The sequence below is a fragment of the Moschus berezovskii genome, chromosome 6 (assembly GCF_049115385.1).
Source record: "Moschus berezovskii isolate FMDL1 chromosome 6, NW_MosBer_1.0, whole genome shotgun sequence".
Lineage (NCBI taxonomy): Eukaryota > Metazoa > Chordata > Mammalia > Artiodactyla > Moschidae > Moschus > Moschus berezovskii.
In genome coordinates this window covers 83,174,378-83,186,581 of record NC_142465.1, presented here as the reverse complement: position 1 = coordinate 83,186,581, position 12,204 = coordinate 83,174,378, and the positions used below count along the sequence as shown (strand labels likewise).

The 12,204-nt window shown below is 42.2% G+C and overlaps 1 protein-coding gene and 1 pseudogene across 3 annotated transcripts in view; both read right to left on the bottom strand.

Annotated features, from left to right (window-relative positions):
* Positions 1 to 12,204, bottom strand: part of DENND5B (DENN domain containing 5B) — a 223,562-nt gene that overhangs the window by 16,800 nt on the left and 194,558 nt on the right. For all 3 annotated transcript variants that reach the window (XM_088837249.1, XM_088837247.1, XM_088837248.1), the window contains 2 exons: positions 7,236 to 7,364; positions 4,499 to 4,620 (listed from right to left, as the gene is read on the bottom strand). In XM_088837249.1, coding sequence (XP_088693375.1) covers positions 4,499 to 4,620; positions 7,236 to 7,364 — 251 coding nt within the window. The remainder of the gene's footprint in view (positions 1 to 4,498; positions 4,621 to 7,235; positions 7,365 to 12,204) is intronic.
* Positions 9,865 to 11,415, bottom strand: LOC129537280 (glucose-6-phosphate 1-dehydrogenase pseudogene; annotated as a pseudogene).

The window sequence follows — 12,204 nt, the reverse complement described above, 5'->3', positions numbered from 1 at the left end:
AAAGAAGGTGGCTGGTGGCTACTTGCATAGTATCTGCTTGTTGCTGATTTTCTTGGGCAATGCTTCACAACACAGCACTTCAGAACTTTCTCATCCCAGTGTTACAGTCCTATATGCAAAGCCAATAATAAACAACAGCACCTCCATTCCAGTTGTAATATGAAGTCTATTAGCTACAACTTGGAAAGGGGGCTCTACGGCAAGAGGTGCCTCAGGGAGAGAATCAGGATGCGGAAAGGAATCTGTGAAATCGGTCCCTTTGAAGCCTCTTCAAAGGCAGGCCACTAGATGTCACTGGCCAAACACCATCGTTTGCTCAAATGTGGAACCCACAGATAGGCATTCCACATACCTCCCTTTCCTTTAAAAAATGAGGATGGCTCAAACACATTAGCATATTTTTATCCCTTAGAGCCATACTTTTTTTTTTTAAAGTAGGGTAGAATCAATATTTTGGTCAGTATTCTCTTCATCCAGTCACAAGAGAACCATTAAAACGTCCTCTTTGAAAGAACTATACATAGGATTAAAAACAGTCACAGGACAAGGGGCTCAGATACTGCCTCACAATAGGGGTTCATATTTCAGTGTGCTCTCAGATGAGCAAAATGAATGGGATAAATGGTTCATTTCTCTAATTTTACATAGAGTACTTTCTTTCTGTTGGCTGAATAACCCCCCTTTCTGTCCTTTTATTTTGGCTGAAGGAAAGGAAAATGTCAGAGAAAAAGGCCATATTTTCATGGCTTAGTAATCATGAGAATCAAACGATTTTTGAAACTGAAAGCAGAAGAGGTTAGTGCAAGATGTTATTTTAGGTGCCAGAGGCTACTCATTTCTTTCACTGACAGGATTAGAAAAGCTGCAGAAAAAGGCCTGTTTAGGGTCAACAGTTCTGTTGGCTGCAAAGGGCTCACAGACACACAACAATGATTTCATAAAGCAGAAAAAGAGTAGTATTATTAAACTCAGAATATTTATTTCATGAAGTATTTCAATTCCCTAGTTGTAAAAGTTACACGGATAAAGAGAAATCTGCAGATACAGGGAGGAGCTTAGGAGTCCTAACTCCCTCTGCAATTTCTTCTCTTTCAAGTGAAGTGAAGTTGCTCAGTCGTGTCCGACTCTTTGTGAACCCCATGGACTGTAACATACCAGGCTCCTCTGTCCATGGGATTTTCCAGGCAACAGTACTGGAGTGCATTGCCATTTCCTTCTCCAATATATATAACACCTTATATATACACCTTAGCTTCTAATTAACTAACAGTATCTTGACAGATATTACAGGTTAGCCTAATAACCATTCTAACTCCGTTTTCTTTGTTCGCCTCTACCGGAGACTTAGAAGACCAAAACCTACACAACTCTGCCCAGTGAAATACTGGTTATATTTACTGAAATTTCTTAGTAAACTATGCTCTTCTGGCACAGATTCTGACCCCTCTTCCTTGGCACCGCTTCCTTCTTCAGGCTGGAAGGTAAACTGAGAGCAGCCATCTTGTGACCAAGAGGTGATTAGCACACACTGACAACTGTCACAGAGCTTGGATCTGTGATAGCACTGCAGACTGCCTACCTCAAGACTTCTTACTGTGTAAGAAAAACAAAACTACTGATTTGTTTAAACCATCGTTTTCTGATATTTGCAACTGAAAATAACTCCTAAGTAATACAAGTAAAAATTCTCCAAAGTAGGGAAGGGGACCAATGCAACAGAATAAATGCTGTAATTTAGTTTATCAAAAATACATCTTCAATCAGTATTTCCTCCCTCTTGTTGTTCACCTGCTAAGCTGTGTCTGACTCTTTTTGACCCCCAAGGATGGCAGCATGTCAGGTTTCCCTGTCCTTCACTATCTCCCAGAGTTTGCTCAAATTCATGTCCATTAGCATTCAGAATCAGTGAAGCTATTTAACCACCACATCCTCATTTTGCTCTTGATTTCAATCTTTCCCAGGATCAGGGTCTTTTCCAATGAGTTGACTCTGCATCAAGTAGCCAAAGTACTGAAGCTTCAACTTCAGCATTAGTCCTTGCAGTGAATATTCAAGGCCGATTTCCTTTATATTGACTGGTTTGATCTTGCAGTCCAAGGAACTCTCAAGAGTCTTCTTAACACCACAATTTGAAAGCATCAGTTCCTTGGCGCTCAGGCTTCCTTACGGTCCAACTCTCACATCTACACATGACTACTGGAAAAACCATAGCTTTGAGTATACGGACCTTTGTCAGCAAATTGATGTCTCTGCTTTTGAATATGCTGTCTAGGTTTGTCATAGCTCTCCTTCCATGGAGCAAGCACTTTAATTTCATGGCTGTATTCACTGTCCTCAGTGATTTTGGAACCCAAGAAAATAAAATCTGTCACTGCTTCCACTCTCCCCCCTTCTATTTGCCATGAAGTGATGGGACTAAATGCCATGATTTTAGTTTTTTGAATGTTGAGTTTTACGCCAGCTTCTTCACTCTCTTCTTTCACCTTCATCAAGAAGCTCTTTAGATTAACTTTACTTTCTGCCATTAGGGTGGTATCATCTGCATATCTGAGTTTGTTGATATTTCTCCTAGCAATCTTGATTCCAGCTTATAATTCATCCAGTCAGGCATTAACTTCTATACAAGAAGTTACAGAAGTTAAATAAACTGGGTGACAATTTACAACCTTGTCTTACTTCTTTCCCAATTTTAAACCAGTCAGTTGTTCCATGTAAGTTTCTAATTGCTTCTTGAGCCACATACAGGTTTCTCAGGAGACAAGTAAGGTGGTGTGGTATTCCCATCTCTTGAAGAATTTTCCAGTTTGTTGTGATCCACACAAAGGCTTTAGTGTAGTCAGTGAAGCAGATTTTTTTTTTTTTTAATTCCCTTGCTTTCTCTATGATCCAGCGGATGTTGGCAATTTGATCTCTGGTTCCTCCGCCTTTTCTAAACCCAGCTTGTACATCTAGAAGTTCACAGTTCACGTACTGCTGAAGTCTAGCTTGAAGGATTTTGAGCATAACCTTACTAGTATTCAAAATGAGAATTCAAAATTGTATGGTAGTTTGAACATTCTTTGGCACTGCTATTCTTTGGGGTAGGAATGAAAATGGACCTTTTCCAGTCCTGTGGCTGCTACAGAAGTTTTCAAATTTGCTGGTATATTGAATGCAGCACTTTCAAAGCATCATCCTTTAGAATTTGAAATAGCTCAGCTGGAATTCCATCACCTCCACTAGCTTTGTTTGTAGTAACATTTCCTAAGGCCCACTTCACACTCCAGGATGTCTGGCTCTAGGTAAGTGACCACACCATCTGGGTCATTAAGATCTGCAACATTCAGCAAGATTCTGAAATCTTTCTGAGTCATCAAAGTTTAATGATGTTCAGTTAAGTTCAGTTGCTCAGTCCTGTCCAACTCTTTGCAACCTCAAGGACTGCAGCACACCAGGCTTCCCTGTCCATCACCAACTCCTGGAGCTTGCTCAAACTCATGTCCATCGAGTTGGTGATGCTATCCAACCATTTCATCCTCTGTTATCCCCTTCTCCTCCTGCCTTCAATCTTTCCCAGCATCAGGGTCTTTTCCAGTGAGTCAGTTCTTCACAACAAGTGGCCAAAGTATTGAGTTTCAGCTTTAGCATCCATCCTTCTGATGAATATTCAAGACTGATTTCCTTTAGGGTTGACTGGTTTGATCTCCGTGCAGTTCAAGGGACTCTCAAGAGTCTTCACTACAGTTCTAGAGCATCAATTCTTTAAAGTGCTCAGCTTTCTTTATAGTCCAACTTTCACATCCACACATGACTACTGGAAAAACCATAGCTTTGACTAGACAGACCTTTGTTGGCAAAGTAATATCTCGGCTTTTTAATGTGTTTTCTAGGTTGGTCATAGTTTTTCTTCCAAGGAGCAAGCATCTTTTAATTTCATGGCTGTTCAGTTACATGTTTATTATTATCATGTATTGATTCTTTGAATTTATGTGTTCCAGATAACACACTGCAATGTTTGTTTAATAAAACATTCCTCTTCACATCCACCCCATTTTACTGCAGGATGGGTTTTTTTGGTAAGCAGACTCGGAGTCAGAAATTAGCATGAAGAATGCTGCTTCTGGGTTCAACATATGAGGAAGAAAGGGTGGGCTGAGGCAGAAACTGAGCTCTGATGCTGTGAGTCCTCAGCTGATACCACAGTAAGTTCTGGGGCAGCCCAGGGATCAGGCAGGGATACTGGCTGGCTTTAGTAGGACAGCCAGCCTCAGGGAAGGTAGTTTTCTTTGGTGAGACATTCCCCAAATAGCCGAGGGTTGTCTTCAGGAGGTGGGGCTGCAGGGGCATAACCTTTATGGCTAAATGGAGATGGGGCAGGGCAGGGAAGGTGGGGGGAGGGGTGGATGTTACAGTGTCTGTCTCACTGAACTGTGGTATGTCTCACTTTTAAAAATATAAACTCTTATTCCATTAGTCATCTGAGCAGCACTTCACTTAACATTCACTTTTCCAGACTTACTGATAGTGGTGAAGACACTGGTGAAGCAGAAATAGTCCACAGCATTGAGGGAAAGAAGATGGTAAAGAAACTGCTCTCTTTCTTCTTCACAACGGAGAAAAGCATAACGTTTATAAAGCTTCCTAGGAAAGGATAAGACAAACAAAGTAATAGTATAGTGTATTTTTCCTTATGTCTTCTGCTAAAAAATACTCTCTTATACAAACTATGAGTAGAAATTTCAATCTAGAAAAAACAGACAATTCATAAAAATGAATGTATATATGTTAATATTTTAACCTACTTAGTAATTAAAGAAACAACCTCCTGTGAATTCATTTTGTCTGTCAAAGTAATAAAGATTTAAAATTAATGATCAGTGCTGATGGGGTGTATGTGGGGGGTGGCAGTGAATAACAGAAAGTGTAATCTTCTGAAAATTTCAGAAAAGCAATTTGTTGGTAATATTTAAGTAATTAAAAAATAATTATTTTTTGACTTATTAATTTTATTTTAAGGACTCAGTCCTAAGGATATAATATGAAATGGCAAAGATTTACTCACAAATGTCCACTTGAATATTATTTGTAAAAAATAAAAATACTGAGTTGGCCAAAAAGTTCACTCAGGTTTTTCCAAAGGATGGTACAGAAAAACCAAACAAACTTTTTGGCTAACCCAATATATCATAGTATACTAATTTAAAATAAAGTTTAGGACTTTCCTAGTGATACAATGGATAAGAATCCACCTGCCAATGCAGGGAACACAGCTTCAATCCCTGGGTCTGAGAAGACTTCACTTGTCACGGCACAAGTAAGCCCAGGCGCCACAACTACTGAGCCTGAGCTCTAGCGCCTGCAAGCTGCAGTGAGAGAAGCAACAGCAGTGAGAAGCCCATGCACCACAACCAGAGAGAGTAGCCCCCTGCTCATGGCAACTAGAGAAAGTCAGCATGCAGAATGAAGGCTCAGTGCAGCTAAAAACAAATTTTTAAAAATTGGTAAAAAAATAAAGTTTTAAGAAGAGTTTTAACAATAACAACACTACTACTCCCCACATCTGCTATTAATAGTCTACGGTGGATTTTTTTTTCTCATCCTATGGCTGAAGGACATTACATTCACTAAAGATAAATTTTTTAAAATATCGACTAATTATAATATAATCACCTATATTATAGTGTTTGAAAGATATCTTTCTGGGAAATTTAAACCACTCTGTTTCAGATGTTTCATTTCAAATAAGGATTGACTTTTAACTGAGTGAGAAAAAAACTACTGCTCCCTAAAACAGTAACTTTTCATTAAGTACTTACATTTAAGCATTTCCCAAGTATTTCATAGTTATTAATATATCTAATCCTCGTGATCACATGAGAGGTAAGGCTATTAGCATTCTCCTTTTACAGATAAGGAAAAGTGACAAAATGAAGTTAAGGATCTTGCCTAAGGTCATTTAAATAGTGAATAGTAAAGGCAGTATTTGAACACAGGCATTCAGATTTCAGAGACTTTATGACATATAAAATGTTATGGTATAATATTAACCTGAAAAAAGGGTGAGCTGAATTGCAAATACAGTATAATCTTAACTAAGAGAACATGCACAGAAGAAAGTATAGTAGAAAACATGTAAGATACTTAGCAGTTACCTTTATGTAGTAAGATTTTTAAACGATTATCATTATCATTTTCTGCTTTGTACTTTGACCACAAAGGGCAGAAGACTTATCAGCAGGGATAAGGTGTGGGGCGTGTAGTCAGTTTTAAGAGAAGAAGATCAGGTTCACAGGCTGTACTTCACATCATATACTCTTTATCTAACCCATTCTTTGGATATTAAGACTCATCCTAAAATGCTCCAAGGGATAACTAACTCGACAGTGATACATACAAATTTAAAATCACAAAAAGAATTGGGTTATGGTGGGATGCCAACACTGTCATGTTTGAGGTCTTTGCTGAATCCTTTGCATGCCTTTGCTCTGGAGAACCCCAAACCCCTTAATTTTCAAGTCAATTCTACTATACGTATTATCTGGATGATGCATTTCATCCAGGGTTTCTGATGGAGTAAAGGGAATCAATCAAAACAGTTAATAATTAAGTTATATGCACTTGACTGGTTTACTGGCTCTACACTACTAAATGTAAGTATTGGTAAGACTCTCAGAGAAGCTCTGTACTTTGGACCTTTTAATTTTTTGCTGCTCCTGGTTTTGTTGTGATCTTCACAATATGATAACAAGGTTTACATAAATTCAACCCATCTTTTGGATATTTCCCTTGTGGCTTCCCTTGTGGCTCAGCTGGTAAAGAATCTGCCTGCAATGTGGGAGACCTGGGTTCAATCCCTGGGTTGGGAATTTCCCCTGGAGAAGGGCAAGGCTACCCATTCCGGTATTCTGGCCTGGAGAATTCCATGGACTGTACAGTCCATGGGGTCGCAAAGAGTTGGACATGACTGAGCGACTTTCACATTTTGGATGTTACCATCAACCTGTGGGACTACTTAGCTTTATTTTTCTGAAAAAGGTAGCACCATCTGCCTCTGGCTATGAAATCTACCCTCCCATATATAATCAAATAGGAAGTCATGACACAGAGTTTCTGAAACATGTGCCTGTTAGAAAGGAAGAGTGCATGTGCGCAGGAGTGAACAACTCATGCTGAAGAAGGCAGACTGTCAGTCTAAGAAATTTATTTTGTAAGCACACAGGTCATAGAAACAGAAATGCCTCGAGGCCACCTCTTACTTTGTGAGCAGCTGGTTAGAGAGCAACTGCTTGAGATGCTGGGACAAGAGCTTCTTTTCCAGAGACAATCTTATCCATGCTCGAGCTCGTCCGACATCAGTCTTGATCTCACTCATGTTTTGAATATGCCTAAAGAATAGTAAAACAGCAAAGATGTAAATTCTAAGGCTAACCTTGAACTGGAAAAGAACTGAAGAATTACAGCACTTTGCACAGAAAAGTTATTTTCTACTTAGAGGAAACAATAGGCCACACACCATTTATGCTGATTAAACTTCAAGTGTCCCATCTGAATCATGAAACTAGTCCCACATCAGAATTACCATTACAACGTGACCATACAGACAATATCCTAAGATAAAGCATTTAACACTCATTTACTCTTTCAGGTTTTATTTTGTTCTTGTTTCATGCTTGCAGATACATATAAACTGGCAATTGGTTATCCTTGACCCTCAGAAAAATAAAAGTAATAAAACAGGATGAATATTCATGCTCTTACTCAAAATAATTGTTCTACAGTTTAATTAAGTCTCTGCTACAACTTTAATTCACTGAATCATTTTTCAAATTGCCCTGACAACATCTGGAAAATATGAAATTCCACAGAAATATGAAATTCTATGGCATTAGAAGGAAAGCTGTATTACACTAATAAATTCAAAATTCTTAAAAATTTGAAAGACTTAGGATACTGTGTGGCCACAAACAAATTGTGTGATCAACCTCCAAATGAACGTTACATATATGTATAAATAAGTATTCTGTGTTGAAGTTGATGCTATGCCCAGCAGGACTGAATTAATCTTCCTAAATGATTCCCCTCCTAGGGGGAAAGAAGGATTGAGCAAGAAGGACAAACCTAAGGGACAGGGTAATTAGAGAAACAGTACAATGAGTGACTGAAAAGTCTTTGGGATTGTGACCCACCATCCTTTCCTTTGATTTTTTTTTAAAGTATAGAAAGACTTATCTCAGCTGTAATAAATACTGCAGACTCTGATAATTCCAGCATTAAGAATAAGGAATAGCCTCCTTGTAAAACACATCTTCGCCTGCCCAGTTTTATTGAGATAAAATTGACACACAACATATAAGGTGTACAACATGATTTGACTTATATAGATTATGAAATGATCACAATAGGTTTAGTGAACATCTACCATTTCTTATAGACACATTAAAGACAGTTTTTTTTCCTTATGATTAGAATTTTTATGATTTACTCTTAACAACTTTCATTTACATTGTACAGCAGTGCTATCTTGTCATGTTGCACAACACATTACATCCCTGCTAAGTCACTTCAGTCGTGTCCGACTCTGTGCGACCCCATAGACGGAAGCCCACCAGGCTCCCCCGTCCCTGGGATTCTCCAGGCAAGAACACTGGAGTGGCTTGCCATTTCCTTCTCCACATTACATCCCTACTAAGTACTTAAAACTCAGAGTGTACACTTTTTGACTGCCTTCAGACAACCTCCCTCCACCCCACCTTGGCCTCTGGTGATCACAAACCTGATCTCTTTTTCTATGAACTTGTTTGTTTTTGCAGTACAACTGACCTACAACACTATGTTAGTTCCTGCTATACAACAGTGATTTGATATCTATACATTTCAAAAAGATCACTATGATAAGTCTAGCTGTCACCTGTCACCGTACAACGGTATTACATAGTTACTGTCTATATTCCCCACACTATATTTCATACCTGTGACTAATTTATTTTGTTAACTGAAAGTTAGTACCTCAATCTCCCTCATTTATTTCTCTCCTCTCCCCAAGCCCCTTCCCTCTTAGCAACCACCTGTTTTCTGTATCTATGACTGATTATGTCTGTTCATTCGTTTTCTTTTTTAGATTCCACATATAAGTGACATCATGCAGGATTTCTCTTCACTTAGCATAATGCCCTCTAGGTCCATCCATGTTATAATACACACATTCTTACTTCTCTCCTTCCCTCCTTCTCTCTCAACCCCTGGATAAAGATTTAGCCTCTCAATCCAGGGCACCAACATATGATCAAACACTTTTTTAAATTCCTATTTGCTGGTTTAGTGACAGGGGACTGAGGTGCGGCATCCCACCTGCTGTTTGGTTTCCAATGGGGAGGACATTCGAGGGGGACATTTGAGGAAGCCAAGACATGGGGGGAGGGTGCTGGGCAGCCTGGAAGTTCCTTCCAGGGGCGACCAGGAATATCAAATGGCACTGAGGCTGGTGTAGAAGCAACTGGGCCTTCCGCCTGAGTTCTGAGGAGCCTGCTGACAGCCATGGCCCACTGAGGCCTACCACTGCCCCTCCCTATGGTCCTCTAACTCCAGTCATCTGGAAAAGGCCAGGACAGATGAAGAGCCATTCTTCCTCCTTCCACTGGGGCTCAGTTTTGTGGACAGAAGTTGGCTCACTGGTTGCTGGGGATGGTCACAGTGTGATTCTCCAGCACTCGTGGTTGAAGAATGTATCTGGGCCCAAGGCAGCCATGGCACAGCATGTCCAGTACAGAGCCTGGAGCCGGTATTGTGAGGCTGAGGGTTATGGTCCCAAAGTCCTCCTGAAATGGGGCCAGACAGTGGGAAGGACAGAGAGACAGGCCAAGGTGGGTTGGGATGGGGACTAGGTGCTCAGGGCTCAGAGCATGTGGCATTCACCCACTTGTCGGTCCCTTTGTACTGGAAGCCCACTCTCTTCATCAGCTCATTGGCCTCTGTGGGGCCTGGGCTACCACAAATGTAGGGGATGGGCTGGGGATTCTTGCGATCGATCTGGTGCAGCAGTGGGGTAAAGATGCGCCCGGCCTGCTGGAGCTCGTCACTGCGCACAAAGTGCATCTGGCTTCCACTGAAGACGTCCAGGATAGGGCGTGCTCATATGCATCAGGGAGCTTCACATTCTTTTATCTGTTACTGTAGGTCAGGTCCAGCTCTGACTCCTCAGGGTTGAAGAACATGCCAGGCTTCCTGGTCACCATCTTGGCATACACAGCCTCCTTGGGCTGCACACGGATTACCAGTTCGTTGCGTTTGCATTGCCGCTAGAAGACATTACCAGCCATGTTTAGGAACTGCAGACACACCTTGGCCTTGTGCTAATTCAGGGCTCTGCCGCAGCACAGTATGAAGGGCAGCCCGTCCCACCTCTCATTCCCCACAGAGAACATAAAAGTTGCAAAGGTGTCAGTGGTGGACCCATGGGGCACCCTCGCATCCTCCTCCAGGTACCCTCTGGTGGCCTCACCTTCTTCGGTGAGGTTCTCCATGTATCGGCTCAGGACCACATTGCTCACCTGCACCTTTGAGATACATTTCAACATCTTGACCTTATCATCATAGATGTCATCTGAGTTGGTGGAGGCGGGCTTCTCTATGGCCACCAGACACAGGATCTGGAGGAGGGGATTTTGCATCACCTCCCAGATGATCCCAAATTCACTGAAGTAGCTCCACCGGCCCTCAGTGCCAAATGGCTCCTTGAAGGCTTCCATGCAGGAAATGTTGTCACAGTTCCAGATGGGTTCTGAAGATCCTGTTGACAAAACCTCGGCACCTTGAGGTTCTGGACCACCTCCTTGCCCAAGTAGTGGTCGATGCAGGTCTGGTTCTCACAAAACAGGGAGGCTGCATGGTCGGACAGCTGGTTGGAAATCTGCAGGTCCCTCCCAAAGAGCTTCTCCATGATGATATGGTTCTGTCTGGCTCACACAGGTATCATGGATGTTCTTGGTGACAGTCCCATAGCCGCTGGGGGGCAAGGCCAAGTAGAAGAGGCGTTGGCCTGTGGACCCTGGTGGAGGGAATTCATGCCAGTGTTGAGGCGCTCCTAGGAAGCCACGTCATCATACTGGCTGGCCATATAGGAGTTTTGGGCAATTAACTCCTCCAGTTTGGGCTCCTTCTCTGGGGTAGCTTTGATGAATGGCTCGCTCTGCTTGTGGATGTCGGCCACTGTGAAGTGGGAGTGGGTGTAGCCCACAATGAAGGTATCTTTCGGCAGAAGCCATCCTGGAACAGCCACCAGATGGTGGGGTAGATCTTCCTCTTAAAGAGGACACGTACACATGAAGATATATTGTCCCTGATTGATGGAAAGAATCGCTTTGGTACAGCTCTTCCTGCAGTATCCTGCAGTATCCCACACACCTGAGTCCGGCTCAGAGCTACCTGCTCTGCCATGATGTTCTCTGTGCTGGGTGCCCGGCTGCGGGTCACCTGTGGTCTCCAGTACTGCCCTTCCATGTCTGGGATGCCTTCTGAGTCTTCATGTGTTCACACGTGTCCCTCCCTCCTTCCTCCTGAGGTTTGGTGTTGTCATGTGCCCTGAGCAGAGGGTTCCATTTCTGCAGTGTGGTCACGCCCCTCGATCCCAGTTGTAGGCCAGCCTTCTTCAGCGCACCCCTTGCTAAGGTCACCTGCTCAGGTCAAACCAGCCCTATTTGGCAGCCTCGTCGTGGCTATTCCCCCAGCAGGGGCAGGGCAAGGGAGGCTGGCAGCTCTAGCTTCCCGTCTGGGGCAGACTCCCTTGTGTCTGATCAAACATTCTTGATAAACAAAATGTAAAATAAAGCATTATCACATCACACGAGAGGCTTAAAGAAGTGGCTGAAAAACACGTCAGATTGAGGAGATAAAAGAAAATTCTGTTGCCATTTTCGTGTTAACCAACCTCACCTCACCTCTAAGAATTCTTTTCAGAAATTATGACAGACTTAATTTATCTTTAAAGGGCTAAAGACACACGTGGTCACGAGTGAAGAAAACTGGGGTCAGGCAAGCCCCATTTACACCCTGATTATGGTGGTGGCAGCAGTGGTGGGCACAGAGAATATGAGCCTAGGAAACAGCACTGGCTGTTCCTCAACCCTGACACTGCCCAGATGAAACAGCTGACTAAAAGCAACACTGGGAAATGCTCAGGTGTTTACCACATAGAGTTCCACAGTACGTACAAGGTCCCCCTGTGAGCTC